At 38.4% G+C, this 27,217-nt stretch overlaps 1 protein-coding gene across 4 annotated transcripts in view; it reads right to left on the minus strand.

The window, feature by feature from the left end:
* Positions 1–2,187: 2,187 nt before the first annotated feature.
* The window catches only part of LOC126483965 (GPI ethanolamine phosphate transferase 2), a 108,042-nt gene continuing 83,012 nt past the window's right edge, over positions 2,188–27,217 (minus strand). For 3 of the 4 annotated variants that reach the window (XM_050107264.1, XM_050107266.1, XM_050107263.1), the window contains 5 exons: positions 26,010–26,370; positions 7,931–8,099; positions 4,041–4,374; positions 3,666–3,844; positions 2,188–2,684 (listed from right to left, as the gene is read on the minus strand). In XM_050107264.1, coding sequence (XP_049963221.1) covers positions 2,444–2,684; positions 3,666–3,844; positions 4,041–4,374; positions 7,931–8,099; positions 26,010–26,370 — 1,284 coding nt within the window. In that variant the 3' untranslated portion in view covers positions 2,188–2,443. The remainder of the gene's footprint in view (positions 2,685–3,665; positions 3,845–4,040; positions 4,375–7,930; positions 8,100–26,009; positions 26,371–27,217) is intronic. The other variant, XM_050107265.1, reaches the window with a different exon arrangement.

Genomic DNA, 27,217 nt, shown 5'->3' on the forward strand with positions numbered 1-27,217 from the left:
TAGAAGTGGTTGTAGGCTTTTTTCTTTTTTAATCTCTCTGTTTTTAAAAAAAAAAAAAATCAAGCATCAGAAATAAATAATTAAGACATAACTTATAGTTATCCAAGGCAATGAGATTTGTAGGGCATATTTTAGCTTTTTAGATAATGGGCTGTAATTATGAAGAATTTATAAATAAATAAAAATCCTAGGAAGTACTAGTCCTATACTGGACCAAATTTCAATATGTATTCTATGCAGCAGCTTAATCAACACATTAAATTTTTTTTTATATTTTCATGAAAATTAGCTCAGCAAGTGATTTACACTAGTTGTTATAAAAACCACACTGTTCATACAGACACCACCATCACCCATTGTAAGTAGTAATGGATACAGAAACATACGCAAACACGACTTCTGACATGCACTACGAGAAAAGAGGACTGACAGATTGTCCACCACGTGCAAACAGCTCCAGTGACAATGATGGGGGCCATTCAGTTGGATGTCTTGCTCTCCATCCGACATACCATAAGTGCTAGTAACATTGGCAAGCAGTTGCCTGCTGCAGGACTCTAAGCATGTAAACCATTACCACTCACATCCACACACATGCTCAACACACTTGGTGTTGGCAACAACAGACACCGGACCCCGCAGACCATCAGTGATGAGTTCCACCTCTGCCTCGGAGGCAATACCCACCAGGTTTGTGTCTGGAGGCGCAGTGGAAAGCACTATGAAGAACGGTTTGTGGTCTCCCATCACACATCCCACCAGCTTGGTACAATCATGTGCAGAGCGATATCATATGGTTCCCCCTCATTGTTAGTGTTCCTAATGAGCTATGTGACAGCCACAAGGTACACGGAGGAGGTCTGGCAACCAGTGGCTCTACCATTTGTAAGCATTCACACCCATGCCCTATTTCAATAGGACAATACTCATCCTCATGCCACTGCCATCTCGCAAGCATGCCTTGCAGCTATGGATACTCCACCATAGCCAGCAAATCCCTCCCCTGTCAAGAATGTGTGGGGTGTCACAGAATGTGTCATTGAGACTCCGCCTCCAGCCATCAATCATTTGCACTCAGGTGCAAGCGGAAAGGAATGGAGTATCACAGGACTACATCCAAGATCTTTACAACTCTATACTCTGAATCTAGGTGCTTGTGCTCACAACCTTGCAGACCCAATGTCATACTAGCACATGTTTTGTGGCCATGTACTGCAGTAAATTTTGGTCCTTTAAAGTTGAAAGTGTATTCATTTCATATGTGTTGTACCTACTACATGGCTCTCAATTATGAGAGCAATCTGCTTTGTCCTTTTTGGTGCAGCTCTTTTTTATGATGAGCAATGTACTTGGTGAAATAAGCAAAACACGTCACCAAATGCCAGTGGTGAAGTGGGCGTAATTAGATAAATAATGAAAAACTTTTAATATTCATCTTTGATATGGGATCAATAGGATCTGGGTTTTTATTTTGTAACAAACCAACACACTTTTCTTCAAAATTTTCTTGGAGTTACACACTTCAGTGTAAAGTTAGCTTCCATCTCAAATTATGCAACAAGCCATTTAGAAGAAAAGTAAAAGCACACCTTATTACCCCACTACACCAACAAATTACATTGTTATTAATATTGAAAATTTCCGTTACCTGCATGGAAAGTAGCAATGTTCTAAAGGTGCAAGACACTGGTAGTGTATTATAAATTGCTCATTGTTGCTACAAATGTAGGTAACTATCTTCTCTGAAAAATACAAAAATATACATATAAATACAAGCTACCAGCATGATTAAAAAGCAGCTAGCTAATATAAATAGGGAAATAGTAGCTTTTTTCCGAAGCAGTAACTTTCCTTCTAATTTCTTAGGTCACATTTTGCAGATATCACATTCTGTAGTGACGCTTATCGTTAATACCATACACAGGTTAAGTTTTTAAGAGTTGCTTCTCTTTTGTTCATATATAGATTGATTCATTCCACAAGAACAAAGGTTCTCCTTCCAGATAGACTCCACAGATAAAAGAATGAACAATCATTTGTAACTAAATTTTTCTCTACAATACCCAAAACAAAAATTGTATACCAGGTATTATCTGCAATAGGAGAACAATTATAAATAATGGAGACAGAAAATGAGTTATTTCCCTCTGTATTTACTAAACTGGAAATCAGTGTATGGTGACTATATTGCTTCTCAGGTGTTCTCAGAGTGATGGTTTGTGGCATCTTTTCAGGTTTCTGGCCAATTTGCTAATTCCACTTTGCACACAATATTTTGACATCTGATTTAGTCATTATCTGCAGGTGATCCAAACAGTTGTCTAATGTGTGCTCAACATGTGCACTCCACAACTCTTACAGGACTTGAAAAAGTCCACAATATCCGTCAAATGTTCTAAACACATGAATGATAATGCAGGTCATTAATGAAAATTTTATTACACTACTTCCATTGTTTACATTTATGTTCTTTATACATTACTGACTGAACAATGAAAAAGGTAAAAAGCAGCTTGACAAAAGTGCAAGTTGTAAACATAGCTTCATAAAGCAGTTTAGGTGCAAAAACTGTCCACACAAATAAATGATGCCTTTGGAATGTAAGAAGTATAGAATATACTGTAAGAAGCAGTGATCGATGTGAAGCCACAAACCAAAACAATCTGTGCAGCTGGTCATCAAGCCTAAAAGAGATAAGAAATATAACTTTTTTTACAATATTTTGGAGTATATAATATTTTAATAAAAAAGGAACACAGTACAAAATAATAAAGAAGATTTTGAACACACGGAATTTTTTCTAAATTATTTTAATTAACACATTTCTGTGTTGAATAGGTAAGTTAATATCGGAATTTAAGCTATTGCTTTCCTTTCAGCTTTTTCTGTCTTACAGAAATCACTATGTGATCAGTTATGCAAGACACACACAAAAACTAACACAAATGTCATGTCCCTGTATTGACATATGTATTATTAAATTTTATTTTTGTTAATGTAGTTTACACAGACAAACGTTGGAAAGATGAAAATGTGAGTCTAATACCTTACCACCATGCCAGCTCTCTCTCTCTCTCTCTCTCTCTCTCTCTCTCTCTCACACACACACACACACACACACACCACTGGACAGTAACTGCTTTCATTTGTGGACAGAAGATACCTCTGACTGAAGTACCAGATAGCAAACAAAACTGATACAGGGGTGCACAGGTGTGATGTGTACGTTGAGTTGGTGGCAAAATGCTATTTTGTAAAATAAGAGTAGGATTTTCAGATGGGTAGCTTCATAACATGACGTTATTCATCTTCCCTCATAAAGCCCCTTCCCACTGAATTCAGCCTCGCAGCTATGAAACAAACAAACACTCATGACCTTAAAATCAATCCAGACCCAGTCATTCATCCACTTGAAGAGTTCGTTCCTACTACTAAAAAGCTTCCTCGAAAGCTACAGAAATTCTCTCTGTCTGTGCTGCAGGCAAATGGTTATCTTTCTTCATTTTTGCTTGTCATTATAAAGAAGTCAAACAATGGGGCCAATATATTCCTCTTTCATAAATGTAACTGGTTAACTGGTTAGTAACAAATGTTTAATACAAAATCAAAATAAACTGCTTGCAATGGTAAATGTCAGTGCTTCTTAAAATTTGATATAAGCTTACCATTCTTTATCATGTTGAACTGAATGCTTGCAAATATTTCTTATTAAAAGTAAATAAGAAAGAATGGGAGCACAATATGTATGTGCAATAAGGAGTGCCCCAACTGAAGCAATGTTGTATTCTTCTTGTCCTATGTATCCTGCAGCCACATCAATACTTGCCAAGCTGTTTGAATTGCCCTACGAAAATGCCAAATTTCAATCACTCAGAACAACAAAAAACAGCACACACTCAAATATAAACATGGAGTTAACAGCAAGTCTTACATGTTTCAAGTAAATTAATTTATCAATATCTGAATGGTGCATTTGAAAAATCAAGGTACAGACAATGATACAGCAAAAGTCAGATGCTTTATAAACGAAGATTATCTACCTGATAGAAATAGAAGACCATTCCAAGCCAGTAATGCATAACTGGTAGTGAAATACAACTGGCCGTGTCATATGTAACAGCAGTATCATATATCAGTTGACTTATACACACATTACAACCAAGCAGCAGCACATTATATGGTCTGTAGATCAAGGCACACAGTATCATCCAACAAACAGTAATTACAGAAAATGTTTTCTGTAGTATGTTTGCACAGACTGTCCATCTTCTGGCATAATAGCTGTGGTGGTGTGATGTGAATAAAACTTCCAACACCGATTTAATCATTATTACTCCTAAAATACACCACGTTCCGAATGACTCGTACAGACCCCTGGAAAAAAGTTCAGACAGTATAGTTAGCATCTCATAAAAATAGGATGTAATGTCATGACACAATGTGAAAAGCAAGTAATTTTCATCTAATTATGAACACGACACACAGCTTGATCACTACGCAAATGCAAATATGCACACGGGCATAAATATAGCCAATATTCCATACCTCAAATGACTATGAACAATGTCTAAGTGGATGAAGACAGTAGGACCCTAATTGATAATGTTTTCTTTAATGAAGCTCAAAGCAAGAAAATAACTGTTTAATCAGTAACAAATGCTCTCTCCAATCACGATGCATAGTTACTTAGGATAAATAATGTAGTGCCTTACAGTATGATTACTCTTCCATGGAAATCAGTTAGAGTAATTAGTGACTCCAAGGCAAATGTTTTTAAGAATAGTTTACAGGAGGTGACCTAGGATGTAATTTATAATGAACCAAACATAAAATTTAATCTATTCCATCATAAACTCATATAATTATCTGAAAATAGCTTTTCAGCATAAGCTAACAGAAAGAACACTAAACAGCCATGTAAACAACCATGGCTCACAAGAGCGATTAAAGTGTCTTGTGAAAGAAAACGGGTAAATTTAGCTTTTGGTAGTAACAAGTAGGGATTGGGCAGTAGTTGCACACTACAAAAAATACTCAAAATTACTAAGAAAGGTTATTAAAAAAATCAAGGAACATGCATATAATGTGGTAAATCAGAACTTCCGACAACAACTTAAGGCTATATGGAATGCAGTGAAATGAGAGACAGGACAACCAGCCATAGAAAAAGACATCACTATTGGACTGAATGAAAGGGTTATACATGATGAGTCACAGGTAGCAAAGGCATGTAACACTTTGGCATCCACTAGTCTCGTACAAATGTATTCGCTTGGTGCCGGCAGCACTTATTCGGATTACTTGGGTTGTTGCCGGCCATTCTTGACCTTATTGGGAGATTATAAATTGTTAAGTTTTACTAATCTCGCTGTTAGTTCTCATAAGTTCTCAACCCTGTTCCCCTAATTTCATGAAACTTTGGAGATATAAATACGTAAATAAATACAAAATTTGTTTGTTTCATATATTTGCATTGTCTTTGATACTTAGTATTTCTCTTTCATATGATATGCAGCAAAACAGACTCCATGATAACGCAACTCTACAAGACTTGCACATTAAGTTGTTTGTTGTTCTTTTTTTTTGTTTTTGGAACATACATGGCAGTTTCTTTGTTTTGATTTTTCCGTTTCGGAAATAAGTATTAGTTGGTGTTACTTTATGTGACCGGAAAGTCTGTCACCCAAATCATGATGAGACGTATGCAATGTAGTGGCAACCTCCAAGTTTTGCTCAGAAGCAGGTACATGGTCTTTTATCCACGAATCAGACACTTTAAATAAAAAAATCATGAATTCTCTATTGAAATATTGACATGTACGGAATGCATTAAACAATGCGTAATTAAAGAGGTACATGCAAACCTTTTTTGACCATTTTATAGTTTTTCTTTATATTGGGTAATAACTCAAATATTGGTCTTCCCGATCCACTCGTTTCATGTATTTGTTGTAGTCTAATACACTTTCAGGTTTTTTTAATTGTGTAATTGGTTTTTCTACATTTTCTTTGAGTGTCAATCAAAGTGGCATTATGTGTTGTAGAGATCATTCATATTATTTTAGTTTTCGAAGCTCTCCACACCAATGTGAGTACTTCATCTTTCCGTAGATGACAAGCTTCAAACACAATGACTTTTGCACACTTTAATTTTTCCGGAAATCCTCTATTTTGCTGTATCGTTCCACAAACTCTAATTATCTTTTCAAGTAAAGTGTTTACTGCTCACGCTAAAACAATGTGCTGATGAATCAATATTTGTGATAATTAACCCCTACTGGTTAACAAGACTTGGTGGCTCTCTAAAAGTTTGTCCAGAGACAGCCCTGTTAAGTGATCTGAATATGTTAAGTGTTTTGTACATGTACTAGTGCTTTTTACACACAACAATCCTTGCTTACTTTTAGTAAATAATTTACAGCATATTTACAGTTATACGAATAAAGAGAAATTTATGCTTCTGCCAACAGTTCTTAGCCCAACTCCACAGCACATGGCAATGAAGATTTGTAATGAATTAAAGAGCATAAATACAACCAAGATCTAGAGTAGTTAGCTGAAGTGAAAATCATACATTACTTCAAAATTGCCATTACTCAGCAAAGGAGTTGGTGAATGATAATATTATTATCCGAGCATGATACAGCAAAGTGAACTGAAAAATGTAAAACTACGAATGCACTGTGTGGAACTGAATGATATATTATAGTTAGACTGGACACCAAAATACCTAAAACTATAATTTAGCATCGTACAGTGTTGATGAGGTAGCTGTACAATAAATCACTGATTTAACTTGTATGTTATGAGACAAACATCTCATTTTGATTCTCAGTCCACACTAAAACGTGGTCTTTCAAACTGTATTGTAACTTTTTTATATTGCAAAAAATGTAAGTGTAAAGTTTAAAACTTTCCTGGTGTACAAACTGCCCCACAAAATTTTGCAAAAACTTATAAGATGCCTGCAACTTCCCACCACGATATTTCGGTGCAGAATCTTCCATCCATCATCACCTGAGTATTCACATGAAGATGGCCAGAAGGCATTGAGCCAAAATATAGTGGCACAAAGTTGCAGACATTCAGTGGGTCTCCTGAAATTTTATGGAATCTTCAAGTGTACATCGCATTTTGTAATAATTTCAGTCTCTTCGTGACCAACCAAGGCAGTGTAATCAAATAATCAAAACTGAATGCAAATGAGATATTTTACAAGTCCATCAATTTTTCCTATGACTGTTTTAAAATGTTTTAGATTAATGTTGTTGGTGAAGTTTTTATAACTGTAGCTCTGTATTCTTATTCTCTTCAAACTCCCTGGACACCAAATGGATAATACAATTGTTTAAATGCAGCTGAAAAGTGCTTCTCTGGAAATTAGATGTCATTCATGTATGCTGTGGAACATCACTCACACTCTTGATTCCCACACCAAACTTGACAAGCAAAATCACTCACACTTTCATATGCCCTGCCAATGTTTGTAAAAATAAATCATTTTCTTATGCAATAAATCTATTACTTATGCACAATAACACGTTATTACTGTGTCACATGCTCTCGTACTCTTTCAGGCATCCTGTGTTACATTTCTACAAATGACACATTGTTTTCAGAAGTCCATAGATTTCCTAAGAAACTGAACTAGAAGCTTTGTGCAGTTACAAGCTGTCACTTCAATATTTTATAATAATTTACAGGGTATATCATCATTTTCCCCAGTCTTGTGTACAACAACAATTTTAGCCAGAGTATAGACTGACGGAATTGCAACTAAATTGTCAGACAATACTATACAAAGACTGAGAGCACTGCAAAATAACTTCCCTATTGCCTATATTGCAGGCTCACAAGTTATGTTATTTTTCAATTCAAAATTGATGTAATATGAAAATTGGAAGACAAGTGGCGGTATAAAAATGCTTACCTTGATTGTGGATAATCAAAAGGAAGTAGAACACTTCCAATGGCTGCTCTATATAGGTAAATACACACAGCTGCTGCTGTATACAAGCTGAGATCAATCAGTGAATTGCTTCGAGATTTGTAAGGAGTGCTGCTGATATTGAAGCAACACAGAATCAAAGCAAATAAACCTGCAAGAAATTGTAAAACCTAGTTAAAATATTGTTTTAGTCTAAGACTATGAATGTAACACAATGACAGAATATAGCATGTAACTGCATCCAAACAAACAATTACCGATTTGTTTCTATGTTTTCAGCTGCCAAAATGAAACATATGAATGCCGCATACTACTACTACTACTGGTGGCTCTGACAGTGAACACCGTAGTAATACCCTGATAAAACAAATATTATGTGCTGTTGATATTAACACATTAACATCATGGAAAATAAAATAAAATGCAGTAACAAACAAAAGCTGCCACAGTCTGCTTCAGCTAAAGTCATGTGTGAACATATTCTTAAATTTGGTTCCTTTTGCCTGCTTTCACTCTATTATGATGTTGATAACATACATAGTATGGAGCAATGTGGTAGTAAAGTTCTTTAGTTTATTGAGGAAACTTAAGACTGTTGACAGCATCTCCTATGAACTGCGGACTGTCTGGTGGCAGGGACGTTTGAATGCCTGAATGACACAGACAGTCGAATAATAGTTGAAACTGCAGCAGAAAGATATCTGCTGCAAACTCCTAATATATGATTCCTGGAGAGGGGGGGCAACTTGCCTTTTTTGTAGTTACAGGAGGCATCAGTCTGGATATTTGAATGAATAAGCTTAGTAACATTAGCCAATTGGCCTTGCTTTGTTGGTACAATGGCAGAGCTGAAAGCAACAGAACTCTATAGCTTGTATATTTCCCAAGCCCATGCAACTCTGTCACACAGTTTATTAATGATGGCATATCCTCCTGGCTAAATTATTCAAATCTACAGGCAGAACCTACTCAAGAGGATGTCATCAGGGGAAAAAAGATCTGGCACTCTACAGGTTGTGCTGGTAGGTTAGAGAACTTGAAAGGGAAATTGGTAGATTGCAGTTAGATATAGTGGGAATTAGTGAAGTGTGGTGACAGAAAGAACAGGATTTCTGGTTATGTAATTGCAGGGTTGTAGTAGTTTGATGCAGATCTTCACACTATTCTGTTCTGTTGTAAAGTACCTTTGTTTTACACGGGTCTTTGGTTTGTGTGGTAGTTGAATTGGGGCAGGTCTTCGAGTTGTTGTTGAGACCAGTGGTAGTAGACAAAAATCTGTGAGCTAGTCGAAGAAAGAATGTGTAGGTATATTCTCTTGTGGTAAAAAACAAGTTTCGGTACAATAAATAGTTTCTGTGCTAAATGTGGTGAGTGAAGGATTATTTTCTCTGAACGACCAAAACAGTGAGCGACTTGATAATTGAATGCTCAGTAATTACGCCCCCTTGCACTATTACCTAACACATGATGATGAGTGAGTGGAAAATCTTTCATGATGAAGTATGCAGGGGAGAATAAACTAAGAGAATGATATTAAAATTTAAAAAGTGATTGTGAAAGAACTGGCGACATGTGCAGAGAATAGGTGGAATGATACCCAAAGTGGCAAGGAGGTGCAATGTAGCAAACTACTTGACAGAGCAAAGACTTTTTTCCTTCATGAACGGATAAATGGAATGTGTTCACATGACTGAATCGCAGAAGGAAGCAGTGGTTTGACCACTAATGCAGATAATCTAATTGCTTGGAATTATCATATTTTTCCTGTTTATTCCAGCAAATGGACGATTGTTCACCTACTACTATCATAAACTATTAATGCAGTTGAAACAAACACAACATTTGGATTGTGGAGTAATGAACAGGAAGAAAATAAAGTGAAACAAGGAGATAGATCTAAGAATTCAAGATTTTTTGAGAGCAGTGAAATTAAAATGGAAGATAGTATTATATAAAGCAGCACACCTTTCTCAGGGACATGTGAAGGTCAACAAAGAGAAAAGACAAATCTCAGTGAATTTGGAATACAAAGTTAACTCAGTACATTCATGGATTTCATAAATAAAAAAGAAGAGGGAAGCACAAAAGGCAGAGGATGTAGAAGAACTTAAAGAATTAATGAAATGGTGAGTAGCTGAATGCGAGGAGTTAGGAACTAACAATGACAAAATGATTTCCAAACTGAAAGGAGGATTACATAAGCAAACCAAAACAACCACCACAATTAAGGAGGAGATCACAGCAAATACAGAATCATCTAAGAAAGAACAGAAGTGGAAAGCGATCTGCGTACACTGTATAGTAATATGACCAGGATCGAGGATACTGTAATGGAAACAAGCAAAAAGTGTGACGGACTGCATGACCTAGAAGAGACCCAATCAGGAAATGGAAATGCAGGGGCAGCACAAATACTGGTGACACATGTTGACAAGCTCAAAGAAGAATTACAGGAACTGATGTCAGAACAAGGTGCTGCAAAAAGAACAAGTCACCAACAATAGATAAGAAAAAATCAAGGATTTAGAAGTGCAGCCCTTTATAGGTTCAGCAAATGATGTTTCTTCAAGTTCCGAAAATCTAATGAAAAGCTATTGAGAAACGAAAGCAAGGTAGCATATTTTTTCGTATATGGATACAAAACTGTAGGTGCAATCAGAGTTATAAGCCAACTTATAAAATACCATGTGTTACCGGATGTCATGGCAGAGAGAAAATTGTATGGAATGAAGTCTTTGGTGTTGTAACTGCGACCGGGACGGTCACGGGGTAGCAATGACGGAAAGAATGGCGGGACCCGAGAAGAGGCCCGCGAACAACAACACAACAGGAGAGGACGGATATGACCAACAAAGGACAGAACGATACAACAAGATCGAACAACGGAGTCACAAGGAAACAAACACATCCACTCATACATAGAACAAGGAAGTAAGCTGTCTAACGCGAGGCGAGGTGTCAACCGACGAACGCGAGATTAGACTGGCTGGCTGAGAGAGGCAGGTGCAGGCGCTTAAGTACGCTATCAGGGGCACCGCTATTGGCCACTGGAACCACGTGTTCCACTGTGGCGCCCTCACACTAAAAGCGGGCCAGGAGGAGCGTGCTGCCACAGCTTACGGCACAATGGTGCAGAGACCTCTATGGGTCTTCGAAGTCCATGACGTCTGGCGCGGATTCAAATTCCGCGGCACGGTACCAGATTTGGTACTACCACATTTGTGTGTGGATTGTATATTAGGAGCAGACTAGATGCCGGAATGTCAAGTGGAGGTTAATTTTGGGAAAAATGATGCAAAGATTCAGAAGGGTCAAAGAGAGCAAAGGGCTGCATTTATGGAGATTATACAGGATACTGTGACATTTACAGGGATATACTGTGCTATGACAGAGGAAGACAATGGAAAACGGGGAAAAAATAGATTATGCACAACACAGTTGCTTGAGACAGTATCTAGAAAAACACAAAATTAAAGAAGAGGAAACTATCCAGAAAATTACAGAAATAATAATTATGTATAATAGAATGAATAAATTGGCCACCCTACTCAACCCCACCCACTTCTCAACGGGGCAAACAATGAGTGATCAATGTGAACGATAGGGAGATGCTGCGTGCTCATGTCAGATAGTGTAATCAGTACCCAACAGTGTTTGACAGGGGTCTCACTGTGGGCCTCCACTTGGCCAACTGTCGAACAGGGCAACATCTGGAATTCAGATGTGACAGTGGCCCAGTGTTGGCCTGCAAGGGAACATGAGGGCAGCCATATTCCCCACACAGGTTCTGACCGACCGCATCTGATCAAAGCAAGAGGGATTACCGTATTGCACATCAAGCACATTGTAATCCTTTTACATATGTGCCTGCAATGTGAAAAACAGTAATGGACTCCTAGCACTAATTCTGTGTCATCCCACACCATTGGTTGAAGACTAGCAGCTGCCAGAAAAGGAAATTACCACACTATGCGTAATCTGCTGTTTACACCACAATGTAAACTGCTGCATTTGGAGTAGTGCCATGACTGGGAAACACAGATTGCTGACAAATGGCATCACATGGTGTTAAGTGACAAACTGTGGTTGTGTTACCCCTGTAAGGAGGTGGTGACCTGAGGAGAGGTCCCATTCTTCCAATGTTTTGGGGTGGGTGGGGAGGGTGGGTTGGGGGGGGGGGGGGGGGGCACACAGTGGGGGAAGCCACTGTGTGTGACTTCAGGTCAAGGCTGGTAGTGAGTGAGAGAACTCTAATGGCACAATAGTACATCACAGACATCCTGCATCCTCATGTGTTACCTCTTATATGACAGTAATGTGGTGCCATTTTTCAAAAGGACAATGCTCATCCACACACTGCACATGCCTCTATGAATTGTCTGGGTGATGCTGAGGTCCTCCTGTGGTCAGCAACATTACTAGATCTGTCCTTGAAAGAACATTTGTAGGACCAGCTCGGACAATAATTCCGCCCCAGTGACAGTATCCGGGTTATAAAGGACAAACTACAACCAATATGGGCCAGCTTGTCTCAGGAGAGGGTACAACGACTTTATGACACCCTTCCCAACCAAATCAGTGCATACATTCAGGCCAGAGAGGGTGCAGTGTCATACCGATAAGTTGGCTCATATGCCAAGTTCTTTGTAAATGTGATTCAATTCTGTATTAATGATATCAATATAATGGAAGGAAACATTCCACGTGGGAAAAATTACATATAAAAACAAAGATGAGGTGACTTATCGAACAAAAGCACTGGCAGGTCGATAGACACACAAACAAACACGAACAAACACACAAAATTCAAGCTTTCGCAACAAACTGTTGCCTCATCAGGAAAGAGGGAAGGAGAGGGGAAGACGAAAGGAAGTGGGTTTTAAGGGAGAGGGTAAGGAGTCATTCCAATCCCGGGAGCGGAAAGACTTACCTTAGGGGGAAAAAAGGACAGGTATACACTCGCACACACGCACATATCCATCCACACATACAGACACAAGCAGACATATTTAAAGACCAATTAAATATGTCTGCTTGTGTCTGTATGTGTGGATGGATATGTGCGTGTGTGCGAGTGTATACCTGTCCTTTTTTCCCCCTAAGGTAAGTCTTTCCGCTCCCGGGATTGGAATGACTCCTTACCCTCTCCCTTAAAACCCACTTCCTTTCGTCTTCCCCTCTCCTTCCCTCTTTCCTGATGAGGCAACAGTTTGTTGCGAAAGCTTGAATTTTGTGTGTTTGTTTGTGTTTGTTTGTGTGTCTATCGACCTGCCAGCGCTTTTGTTCGGTAAGTCACCTCATCTTTGTTTTTATATGTGATTCAATTCTGTAATATATGTGATGTCCTAGTCACTATGAATTGTGACACAAAGGAATTAATGACATTTAGCTGCTAATGGGCATTGATTTACATCAATGGGGAATTTTGAAAATTTGTGGCAGACTGGGATTACAACCCGGTTCTCCTGCTCACTAGGCAGATGCTCTGACCACTAAGCCATCTGTACACAATGGTCATCGCAACTGCGTGGACCACCGTAGCACACCCACTGTCAGACCCAAATTCTCAACTCATCCACATACTACTGACATTGTGCCCCTGCCCATTATCCTCACTACTCGCAATGATCCGCCGATTCCTGCAAGAGTTTGAGGGTGGTGTTCACCTACACTGAAAGAATCGATGGCAAGCTTCACGTTAATTATATATGTGGTGTTTCTTCTTTCAGACATGCCTTCACTGCAGATGCACACAACACTCGAACTTTCACAGAATTCGGCAAAGTGCTGTGAGTAATGACAGTAATGGGCATAGAAACATCAGTAGTGTGTAGATAAATTGAAAACTAGGGTCTGATGGGAGGCGTGTTAAGGTAGCCCATGCAGTTGCTGGCTTAACAGTCAGTGCATCTGCCCAGTGAGCCCAACACCCAGGTTCAAACTCTCGTCCGGAAGAAATTTTTAACTTTCCCCACTGACGTAAATCAGTGTCCACTAACAGCTAAAAATTTCTTTTGTGTTTCAATTCTGTAATCACTGCAACGACATCATGTACCCTCTCAACCCATGAAGTTTCATTTCGTTTCCTCCTTACTGATCAATTGCCGACACTGTTGTCCCAACAACTACTGAACAGTCTGCTGTTCCCCTTCAGGGACAATATGTTAAGTCCGGTCTCCAAAGATACACAGCTCATCTCATTGCGGCAAGATTCCCGGTTTGTTGGGAGTTATTACAGAGTTACGAACACAAAATCAAATACAGGTAATGCAGGTGTAGGTATATTCATGAACAACAAACAGGAATGCAGGTGAACTGTTATGAGCAAAATAGTGACTGGAATATCATACTCAAAATAAAACCGTGACACACCACAGTAGTACTAGTGTCCTGTTTGTCTACAATAAGTTGACAATCCGCACGATGGAAGTAGATGTGCCATGCCATTACGTCAGGACTGCTGAGGGAAGAGGAGCAGTGAGATGAAAGCAGCGTCAGCTGCTTCTTGCAGTGTTGGCACCATTACTCTTAACTATGTATACAGTAATACTTCGCATTAAGGGGCAGCCTAACATTGGCAGCATTCAAACACACGTGAATCTCTTTCAACTAGTACCAATTTTCTCCCATTCTGGTTGCACCAGTGAAACTGTCAATTTTCGTGGACACATTACATCCCTACTAGCTCCATAGACAGTGAAGAGATTGCAAAAATATGATGAGATAAAAAATTTCAGTACTTTTAGGGAGCTGAAAATTTAATTGAGATGGAGAACTGGAATTCGCTAATGAGAAAAGGAAGGTATGGGAAAATAGTACAACAACACATACTGAAGGAAAAATGCACAGAGAACTGTTTAATTACTGCAAACTCTTGGTTATGAAAGAAAGTTGTGTAAATGGAAGAGGAGTGAAAACACCAGAATGTTTCGGATACATTATATAGTGACATGCCAAATGGCGCAGCCAGAGTGGGAATATACAGTAGTAAACTGGCCATCAGTGTTGTGTGCATTTCAGTCAGTCACTATGACAAATACAAAAGAGGGATATGGCTATACAGGTAAAGAGGTGGCTACTTGGTTAAGCAAGGGAGTTTTCAAGTCCAGCAATAGGTATGACAACATTAACCCCTTAACATAAAACCCCAAATTATCTCATTTTTATTATTCTGACAGATACTTAAAACCCTGAGTATACTCAGGCAACTTAAGAACTGACCTTACATCCATTTTACCACTGATAGTTACATGTTCAGCCAATAGAGAGCAGCATATGGTCCTACATTTGTAGCTTAGCGGCCATGTCTTGCTTTAGATGGTTGCCACTAGCTGTCATTATGTGTGCAGCTTTAGATACTCTCGTTATCAAAATGCACTCTTTCAGCATCTCTCTTGTATTATTCAGACAACGCTTTCAAAAAGTATGGCTAAGGTGATCCAGAGTTTGGCATTGAATTTAGAGGCTTAAAATGTGAAGAAGAATGTGATGTTACTCCATTAGAGACACAAAGTGATGACTGTTCATTAGCTGAGTGACAAGTGCTTGCAACTGGTACAAGATAAATATATCCACTGTGCTCCAGCCAGCTCCTTCAAGATATACGTTCACAGGAAACTGTTGTGAAATACATGGTTAGACTTCATAATGACACAGAAACTAAAGAAGTACCTCAAGTTTCAGGATATTTTAGTCAAAGTCTAATGAACAAGTGTACTCGGAATTTTATTAATGGTGAGCTTCAAAATTTTGTAACTCATAATATTGAGCTTTAAAAGCTGCCATTATATGTCTATGTGTAATGTCATTCATTATAGGATGCTATTCATTAATAAAAAAAATAGTTTAACACTAAGAACAGCAGAAAACTGGCAGTCTACAGAATTCATATTGGTAATCACTATCAGAATCATATGAACCTCAATAAAACCAGATACACAATTGAGAAAAAAAATCTGGTTTACAGAGCTAAATGATCAGATGAAAATTTCTGGAGTTGTTACAGTTTTAAAATAAATACAAGTGTTATCCAGAAAGTACTCTCTGTTAGGCTGTAATACTGTAATAGCCAAAGAAAATTTATTAGATAAATCTTGAAATTACACTTTAGCTTACTTGTCTACTTATCACAATTCAGATTTAAACATCAGTCACAATTTAAATATCAATCACATCACTTACTGAATTGATAAATCCCTTCTATATAAAATTCTGCTACTTGAGATAATAACAGCCTCAGACAGCTTCTTGTTTTCTTAAGTCAAGTGTTGAGAGCCTAGGCTTATTTTCATGTTTAAGAAGAGGTGAAAATTACTTTGAGTAAAGCCTGGAGCCACAGTGTAGATGTTCGAAAACATTTCATTTGAAGACTCAAAAGTTCTTGGTTTGCCAGACAAATTGTGGCTAAGCAGTGGCATGTAGAAACACATTGTAGTCAACAGCTTGCACTACTAGTTTTGTAATGGCTCTTCTCAGATTTCTTAATGGTAACAGAACTGACTGTCCTTCCACATTCCCTAAAATCCACAAACAAGATTCTTTTAACATCTCAGAAAATGGTACAAATAAGCATTCTAACAGAGCGAATTTAGCATGCCCCTTTGTTTTATTTTTTATCCAGGATGATACCACACCATTACCTATGGCTTTGTTTAAGAATTATCACGGGGAAATGCTTGTTACACCATTGGCCATGATCCTGTTCAGCAGACATTCCCTTCTTCAGCATCATAAGAAATTAGAAAGGCCAGAAAAACTACTCTACACAAACTAACCTAAAGAGTAGCAACTGTTCCATTCCCCACCACCACCACCACCACCACCACCACCACCACCACCACACCCCAGTTACTTCCCATGCTACATGAAAATGGGAATTACTTTTTGGGCAGCCCTGATAACTAACTAATTTACTAGACAATTAATATCGGTCAACCAAAAATTTATACTCACTATAATAATGTAAGATAAGGTGATGGACTACCCCTACTTCTGCCGAACAAAGTACTCGATAAGATCATCAAAACTTGGGAGCAAAAAATTCATGGAATAAGTATGGGCAAAGGAGGCTGTATGTCCACAAACCTCCAACCTAAATCAGTATCTGTTGATTTTGTTTGCAAAGACCGCTGCCTCTTCTGTGTTGGTGCAGAGGACTGTGTTACAGCAGAGGAACATTGTCTCTTGGAAGTTGTTTGAACAGCAGCTTATTCATTACCAGATTTGACTAAAAAAACACGAGACGAAGACAAATAAAATGTAACTTATTCGTAATTGCAGTGCCAGAAACTGAAGCAACAGTACTAGAGATGACATCGAAATAAGTGTCCAAGGAATAGAAAAGCAACTGGAATCACTCAATAGAGGAAAGTCCACTGGACCTGACGGGATACCAATTCGATTCTACACAGAGTACGCGAAAGAACTTGCCCCCCTTCTAACAGCCGTGTACCGCAAGTCTCTAGAGGAACAGAAGGTTCCAAATGATTGGAAAAGAGCACAGATAGTCCCAGTCTTCAAGAAGGGTCGTCGAGCAGATGCGCAAAACTATAGACCTATATCTCTTACGTCGATCTCTTGTAGAATCTTAGAACATGTTTTTTGCTCGCGTATCATGTCATTTCTGGAAACCCAGAATCTACTATGTAGGAATCAACATGGATTCCGGAAACAGCGATCGTGTGAGACCCAACTCGCCTTATTTGTTCATAAGACCCAGAAAATATTAGATACAGGCTCCCAGGTAGATGCTATTTTTCTTGACTTCCGGAAGGCGTTCGATACAGTTCCGCACTGTCGCCTGATAAACAAAGTAAGAGCCTACGGAATATCAGACCAGCTGTGTGGCTGGATTGAAGAGTTTTTAGCAAACAGAACACAGCATGTTGTTATCAATGGAGAGACGTCTACAGACGTTAAAGTAACCTCTGGCGTGCCACAGGGGAGTGTTATGGGACCATTGCTTTTCACAATATATATAAATGACTTAGTAGATAGTGTCGGAAGTTCCATGCGGCTTTTCGCGGATGATGCTGTAGTATACAGAGAAGTTGCTGCATTAGAAAATTGTAGCGAAATACAGGAAGATCTGCAGCGGATAGGCACTTGGTGCAGGGAGTGGCAACTGACCCTTAACATAGACAAATGTAATGTATTGCGAATACATAGAAAGAAGGATCCTTTATTGTATGATTATATGATAGCGGAACAAACACTGGTAGCAGTTACTTCTGTAAAATATCTGGGAGTATGCGTGTGGAACGATTTGAAGTGGAATGATCATATAAAATTAATTGTTGGTAAGGCGGGTACCAGGTTGAGATTCATTGGGAGAGTGCTTAGAAAATGTAGTCCATCAACAAAGGAGGTGGCTTACAAAACACTCGTTCGACCTATACTTGAGTATTGCTCATCAGTGTGGGATCCGTACCAGGTCGGGTTGACGGAGGAGATAGAAAAGATCCAAAGAAGAGCGGCGCGTTTCGTCACCGGGTTATTTGGTAACCGTGATAGCGTTACGGAGATGTTTAATAAACTCAAGTGGCAGACTCTGCAAGAGAGGCGCTCTGCATCGCGGTGTAGCTTGCTGTCCAGGTTTCGAGAGGGTGCGTTTCTGGATGAGGTATCGAATATATTGCTTCCCCCTACTTATACCTCCCGAGGAGATCACGAATGTAAAATTAGAGAGATTAGAGCGCGCACGGAGGCTTTCAGACAGTCGTTCTTCCCGCGAACCATACGCGACTGGAACAGGAAAGGGAGGTAATGACAGTGGCACGTAAAGTGCCCTCCGCCACACACCGTTGGGTGGCTTGCGGAGTATCAATGTAGATGTAGATGTAGACAAGTTATATCAGTCTGTAACATACCTGAATTTACATCTCCTTCAGACTGTTCCCACTCAGATATTTCTCCCACCGATCCAGAATCAATCAATTCTTCTTCCAGTGCCACTAAAATTTCTTGATAACTCAATAAACTTGACATGTTTGTAGCAGGATCACAGACAGCGACAAAACTGAATGAAACCGCACGCGAGCACACAAAGGCTCAGTCTGGCGCGACAGCAGCGCTAAAGTTTGCTACTGCTTATTTCCAAGTAATTCTAGAACCTGACAACATAGGGCATCACCTGTCATGGGAGAGCCAGCCAGACGTCTATACAATGTTCTCACACGAAATGAGTCGTTTTTGAGCGACAGGAGGCTTGCACACAACATGAAACATTGTGGCCCGAGCTACACTCAGACGTGGTACATTGATCTCAGTGCCATGGCCCAAACTACACTCAGGCTTGGTTGCCAAAGTGTTAAAGCAAAGAGGGCATTCCTGCCCAAGAGACATCTGCTAGTATCAAACATCAGCCTTAATCTCAGAAAGAAATTTCTCAGACTGTACGTTTGGAGCACATTATTGTATGAAATTGAATTATGGACTGCGGAAAACTAGAAAAGAAGAGAACCTAGGCATTTGAGATGTGGTACTATAGAACGAAGTTGAAAATTATTTGCACTGATACGATAAGGAATGAAGAGGCTCTCTGCAGAATCTGTGAAGAAAAAAATTTAAAAAACACTGACATGGAGAAGGGACAGGGTGATAGGATAGGGGTTAAAATATCAGGGAATAACTTCTGTGGTATTAGAGGGTGCTGTAGAGGATAAAAACTCAAGGTGAAGATAGGGGCCAGAATGCATCCAACAAGTAACTGAATCACTGAGCATGTAGGGTGCAAGTGCCACTCTGACATGAAGAGGTTGTTACCAGAGGAACTCATGGCAGGTCACATCGAGCCAATAAGAAGAGTAGTGATCCATGCTACTATACAAAGACAAGTCGTAGATCAATGTTGTTACCAAAAATCTTGTAAAGTTCTTGACTTAACATTTCTCCATGATACTCTAATACATGTTCATGCATTCATATGGCACACACACACAGACAGACAGACACACACACACACACACACACACACACACACACACTTACAAAGGGGAGAGATTTTTAGCAAAAATCTTTGTAAGTTCTTGACCAATTTACTCCTAATTTTTACACAATAATCAAATAAACCTTCAGACTGATATAGACTACAAATTTTTTAATATATAATATAATAATAATAATAATAATAAATATATATATATTTTTGCCTGCAGCCAAAATTCTCAAAAAGTTACTGACCAAATTACCTTAAAACTTTTGCATGATACCCTATTAGACATTTGGACAGACATGAGCTACATAATTTTAAACAACAATGTACAAGTATTCTGTTAAAACAGATTCTGAGAAAGAAAACCCTGTGCTGCACTCTGTTACGAAAATTTGCGGTTTGTTTTCTTTCTCTCAATCAGACAAATTGTTTCCACTCTATACATTCTTTCTTATTATATACAAGGTGTTACAAAAAGGTACAGCCAAACTTTCAGAAAACATTCCTCACACACAAATAAAGAAAAGATGTTATGTGGACATGTGTCCGGAAACGCTTAATTTCCATGTTAGAGCTCATTTTAGTTTCGTCAGTATGTACTGTACTTCCTCGATTCACCGCCATGATTTCATACGGGATACTCTACCTGTGCTGCTAGAACATGTGCCTTTACAAGTACGACACAACATGTGGTTCATGCACGATGGAGCTCCTGCACATTTCAGTCGAAGTGTTCGTACACTTCTCAACAACAGATTCGGTGACCGATGAATTGGTAGAGGCGGACTAATTCCATGGCCTCCACGCTCTCCTGACCTCAACCCTCTTGACTTTCATTTATGGGGGCATTTGAAAGCTCTTGTCTACGCAACCCCGGTACCAAATGTAGAGACTCTTCGTGCTCGTATTGTGGACGGCTGTGATACAATATGCCATTCTCCAGGGCTGCATCAGTGCATCAGGGATTCCATGCGACGGAGGGTGGATGCATGTATCCTCGCTAACAGAGGACATTTTGAACATTTCCTGTAACAAAGTGTTTGAAGTCATGCTGGTACGTTCTGCTGCTGTGTGTTTCCATTCCATGATTAATGTGATTTGAAGAGAAGTAATAAAATGAGCTCTAACAAGGAAAGTAAGCATTTCCAGACACATGTCCACATAACATATTTTCTTTCTTTGTGTGTGTGTAGAATGTTTCCTGAAAGTTTGGCCGTACCTTTTTGTAACACCCTGTATATCATTAAAAAAAATTGTATACACAACAATGTGTAATTTTGTTTTCTTCCTTGCAGTCGGTTTTCGCAGACAACAGAAAAATCACAGACAATAGACTCGGTGGTGAAAGAAGCACCTGAAATTTGTTTGGCAAAGAATTTAATCAATAGAGATAGCAGTTTCAACTTGGACAAATCATGGAATCCGACACTTTCTTTAATACATCACCACAGTGCAGTTCAAAATGATATGGCAATAGCCCAGAATGCTTCAACAACATAGCCACAGATACAATTAATACATACTGCTTTGCCATTAATCACTGTATCTTGTGCTTGTGCCTGCAGCCACATCCATAGTGGCCTAGTCAACAGTTTTAACATGATGGAGTGAATGCTGTAGCTTGAGTGTTGGCTCACTCTGAAGATGTCCGGAAGGTTTACAGCTGAAATATTAGGAGCAGAAATAGGGGTTTATGCGGCTGCACACTCGAAATTTAACGGATCAGTCATTGCGCTATGTAAAAAATATAAATGTTTAGTTTTAATGTAGCTTATACAGTTTAGTTTAAATGTTGTAAAACAAATTGCTTACTGGTGTAATCTGAGAGACGGTATTATTACTGAGGGTAGTGGATATGAGTTGTGTGGAAGCTAGGAAGCAGACTTGTCAGTCCGAATGGTGATAAAGCCACAAGTGTTAGCTGAACTTGAAATGAATCCTGGTTGTAAACTGTAAGGACTTAGATACTGTCACTAAGTGTGACAACAATACTTACGAAATTTTCCAAATGACAGCTCTGGAATGACAGAAGCTGACAAGTTTTCATTAGTGCCGCCAATTGATTATGGATTTTAAATTATTTTGAGATACTCACTCTCAGACTTTTAACATTATTCTGTAGTGTTTTGAACTTAAGATTTGGATCATATGAAGTGCTTTGAATTCAAAAGTATTTCAGTGGTTCATTTGTAACATTACTAGCACAGACTTATTGAAAATTTGATCAGGTTGAAGAGTGATTAAGAACTAATGAACTATTATGCCAAATTTGGGAACACAGCTGATGTGCTCCTACAGCAACAAATAATTCATAACTGTTCAATACTGTGTGCACAATTAAGCAGTCATCAGTACCAGTTCAAGGTTTTGTTTTGAGGGGCTGAATAAACAATCGTATTAAACATTATTTGAAAATTCTAGCAGGCTAAAAGAGTGTGCTGGACTAGCAACTCAAATCTGGGACATTTTCATTTTGTGTGCAATTGCTCTGCTGACTGAGTTGTCCAAGGATGACTCACGACCTGTCCTCACAGCTTTGCATCAATAAGCACCTTTGTTGTCCTGCCTTCCAAACTTCAAAGTAGTTCAACTGTATGCCTTTCAAGTTGACCACTCCTGGAAGAAGGGATATTGCAGAGAAATATCTTAATCACAGATTACAGGTTTTTTTCATACTGAAACATGATTTTGCTTGTGCAACGTAAAGTCAGTTCAGCCATGATCCTATATTTCTATAACTGTACATTACGACTTAGGCAGCTGTAGATAACCAATTTCAGGCAGTATTTTGGCAGTATATAGCTGCTGCTTGACCATCAGTGAGGCACAGTTATTCATAGTGATCACACGCTATATCATCAAGCTTTTGGAAAATCAACAAACACTTAATTCTATTACAGGTGTTAATTAACACCACAGGTTGATATGTGGCACAAGTTTTAAACTGCAAAATATTTCCAATAGTAGATGTGGAGTCTGACAATAATTTATTTCTTGTGAAATGCAGACTAAAGCTACAGAAATTGAGAAACATGAAAATTAAGGAAATGGGATATGGGCACATTGAAATAATCAGATTGTTGGCAACAACTAACTGAAATGAAAGAAAATCCAATACAAATAGAATGGGTAGCTTTAAAAGATGAAATAATGAAAGCAGAGAGGAAATCTAGGCACAAGGACAGATCCTGCAGAAATCCTTGGGCAAACACTGAAATATTAAACTTAACTGATGAAAATATAAAATATAAAAATGCAGTACATGAAGTGGGCAGAAGGCAATACAAATGCCTAAACCAGGCATAATCAACCTGTTTGTACATCATACAAAATTTTTAATTGTTGTATAAAAGACCCAGTCAAATCATTTATGTAAGCCCACAACAGGAGCAGTGCAACTACTAAACACTGGAAGATACCATGCTTGATATACCCTGTTCCAAGTTTGATCTGACTGCATGTTATGTAATTAAGACTCCATATTACATATACTAAAATAAATGACAGGTATCACCAGCAGATGTGTTGTGAGTGGTGAAACCGCTGCTGACCATACACCGCACTGTGCTAAGTAGAAAAAAGGCTCACAGTGCATTTTGGTGTAACATATCACTTTGGTAAAGTGATTTATCGCACAATGTCTACAGTACTGATGAAAGATAATTGCCACCTTGACAGTATTTTTTAGCTTGAACAGTGAGTTTAGATGTGTGTATTGCTTGGAAGTTTCATCTTGTTTATGCCTGTAACCTGGTGCTGATGCAAGACGGGACAACAATAGATGCTTTATCACGCTTTGTGGTACCTGCTGCTGCCTTGACAGTTTATTCCACACAGCCTCGTCCTGCCTCAGCACTGCACTATGCGCCATAGAGCTACCATGACAATCAATATTATGTCATGGGAGCAGGAGATAAAGCTGAACAGTCATTCTAGAAAGAATCGTCAGTCAGTTTGTACTGAGGGCAAGTAATAACTCTTATTGTATTCAAACAACGTATGAGGTGTTTCAGTACTCTACCCTATGTATCGATATAATCTTATATGAGAAGAAATGTTTTCCATTAACTGGTAGAAAGTTCAAGACACTTTCAAGTTTTCAGCAGAGATACAACTGCAGCAGAGAAGTCATCCATCAGAATTACACATTTTGGCAGAATGGCAATTCAAGAGATATAAGTTCAGAACTTAAGGGTATTTAAGGGTATTGAAGGTCATAACCTAACCTTACACATTTTCCATCTAAACATACCTTAGGATCCAAATTTAACTCTCACAGAATTGTGAATACTATCGGGAGTTTTCATGTCACAGATTATCTTAATCATCATCATTGCTGCATTGTCTGACCAAGATAGCCAGTGCAAAAGCACCACAGGCACAAAGATGTGAGCTGGTGCCAGTGCCATAGATACTTGCCACTTGCTTGAGTCCCACCAGCTCCACGGGCGGCGCTGAGGATAAAGATATCGACTTTGCCTTGGCCAGTTACCGGCTGAGTACAATCCGCCAATGCTCAGAAGACAGAAGAGCAGCTCTCATGCACTCGGTTACAGATCATCATTCAGGGCTGACTTAGACAGGGTAAATTATTTCGTGAACTCTTAGAAATGAACAGACAGCAGTTGTAAATTGCATTTGCTATGTACTGTGAAGTTTACCTATGATTATTTGCACTTAGCCACTGAGGGCCTTTTTTTGTGTTATATTACAAGCAGTGTTGCAGACTTCATTATTCAACGATTCCCAAAGATAAGTAAACCTTTTTAACTCATTTGTCTGACTTTGTTACTAATCTGTTGGAGTGTTTAGAACCTTTGTTCTTCTATCCTGTTACCCGACCCTGGGGCACAGCTGTAAAATAGTGGCAGGGAGAAACTGTCTTAGTGATGTACTGCACCAGAAGATATTTCACGAACTCACAAACTTGGTCTCCAGAGCAGTAGTGACGAGGCCTTTACAAAACTGGTGACAAGGGTTTACAAAAATTATTATTGTTAACAACTTACTTATCAGTTAAACAAATAAATTTTCCTTTACTTAAAAACATAACATTTTGTAAGACATATGACATACAATTTTTAGCTCTCACAATTGATATCTTTTGGACAGTCAGAGAAAGAAATCACAATCACTATTTGAAATTTTTTTATTGTAAATTACTTAACATTACAGTGAGAAACATAATTCTATAAAGCTGTATTCTTTTGCCGAAATTCTTTCATTTCCTTCTCTATGATTTCTAACTGTTGGTAGAAATGTGCAACATTACATTTACAGCTTTATTTGTTTTCATATTTAATGCTTTCTCTCCTAGTAGTTTCTTCATTAGCAGCTAATGTATCTACCTTTAAAATCTCTTCTATTTCATTGCGGTAAATTTTTCTCGTGTCCAATTTTTTTTCTCATTATTAGGGTTATTATTGCCACCTACATCAATTCAGTGTGATGGATGATACAGAGCTGGAAAGACTTCAACTTGTGTTTTGGAGGAAAATTCAACAAGTTTAGTTTTTCAAATCCCTTCCATAATCCCAAGCATCAAAATGATTGTTTACTGAAAACAATTGAAAACATACTCCCAGAACCGCTCAATATACTGATCACTGTATTGTAACTTTGCACTTAATCATCAGAATTCACATTCATGTAGACAGCCTTGTGTTCGCTGAAAAATGAAATGACAGCACAATACATCATGGCATTGGTGGCTTCCGACCCTTGGCTGGATTAGCTGTCATCAGTATTACAGCTTCCACACACCCTATAATTCTTACCATGTATTCTAGCTACCATGACTTCGAACATACAAGCCAAGTGCAATCAATAACAAAAGTTTACCTTCAAAGCCGGATGATGAACACTGTCAAATAGCCTGACACTGTCACAGACAGGACAAAAGGACATTTTTCTCTTGTTGGTTATCCAATGTCAATTTGTGTTATAGAATTTCAGCATTTACAGAATAATAGAGGATAACGAAAACTATAAAAAACTGAAGAATGCAGACAAACTGAGAGGCCATAGAAAGGGACAATTCAGTGTAAAATAGATTTCACTTTTGCAGTTATTATTAGAGTCATTCTGATACTCAAGAAAGTGAAAAAAAAATAATAATAATTTACTTACCAAGTAAAAGTACACCAGATAAGAATGTCTTATTTTCATCAAGTGTCAGCCAGTCTCCAATATCTGGCAAATGCGCCCATTTGTCACCAGTTTGATTTAATTTTCTGAGTACGCAATGGAATGTGACTGCTAATAACCATCTGCAGACTAATTGTTTCATTTTCTGTTTTGTTACATTCCCACGTGAAATGCTTCCCATGTTTGAAGTGTAGGATACAATACAGTTATACAATTTTGCAAGTGCCAAAGTGCTCCACAAAAAGTACCATATTTGGTGCTCTTCTTCAATGAAGCTGCTGGATCCCAGGCTAACAATATGTAAGACTACACCTATCAATAAAATTTGATTTTCACATTTTACCTGCAAACAGTATGAAAGTAAATAAATATTTTCAACTTGTAACCAGTAATCATTGTGATAATGAGTAACAGTTAAGTGTTTATGTCTGACATTTTAATTTTCAAATACCGCGAACAATAGCTTTCATTGAAAATTATACTTGCACACAGTTCTGATTTAATGTTAACACAATGCAACACCAATAAACAAATGAAATATACCAGCATCTGTAAAAATTTAGAAAGAAAGGTGTATACAAACTTGGACAATTTATTGAAAAGTGTACCAGCAGCAAGTGATTAAAATGGAATAGAGATTGTCTTAATGTAGGTCCAGCAACGCCTCTTGTGTAACCAGAAAGTTCTGTAATAAGAGACATCAGCAAGTGAAGAGCTGTCCAATGCAGTGGAAAAGTGAAAATAGGTCCAAATATGTCTCAGAGTGCAGGAGAACAGCAAAGGTATGACTTCTGCTGGAACATGATGATTGGTCTCAAGGAAATGGGTTTGACATTTTGGAAGATCCTGCTGCAAAAGTATGTGTATGTGAAACAATGGATAGAGGAGAGTAGGGCTATGATGAGCAGGTACTTCAACACAAACTGTGACCACAGAACACACAGAAATGGTAAGGATGCAAGTAGATATTCTAGAAATCAGTGAGATGTGGCGGCCAAAAGAGGTGGCATTTTGGATTTAGTATCGAAGTATTATTCATAATGGGTCAGAAAGATAGAGCAGAGTACGGAAAATAATGAAGAGGGAAACTGACAACAAGGTAAAACGTTATATGCAGCAAAGAGAAAGAACATTGATGTTGAATGTAAATCACAATTGGGGTCTGGAATACAATCACAGGTGAAGGTAAG

The sequence above is a fragment of the Schistocerca serialis genome, chromosome 6, assembly GCF_023864345.2.
Source record: "Schistocerca serialis cubense isolate TAMUIC-IGC-003099 chromosome 6, iqSchSeri2.2, whole genome shotgun sequence".
NCBI classification, from domain to species: domain Eukaryota; kingdom Metazoa; phylum Arthropoda; class Insecta; order Orthoptera; family Acrididae; genus Schistocerca; species Schistocerca serialis.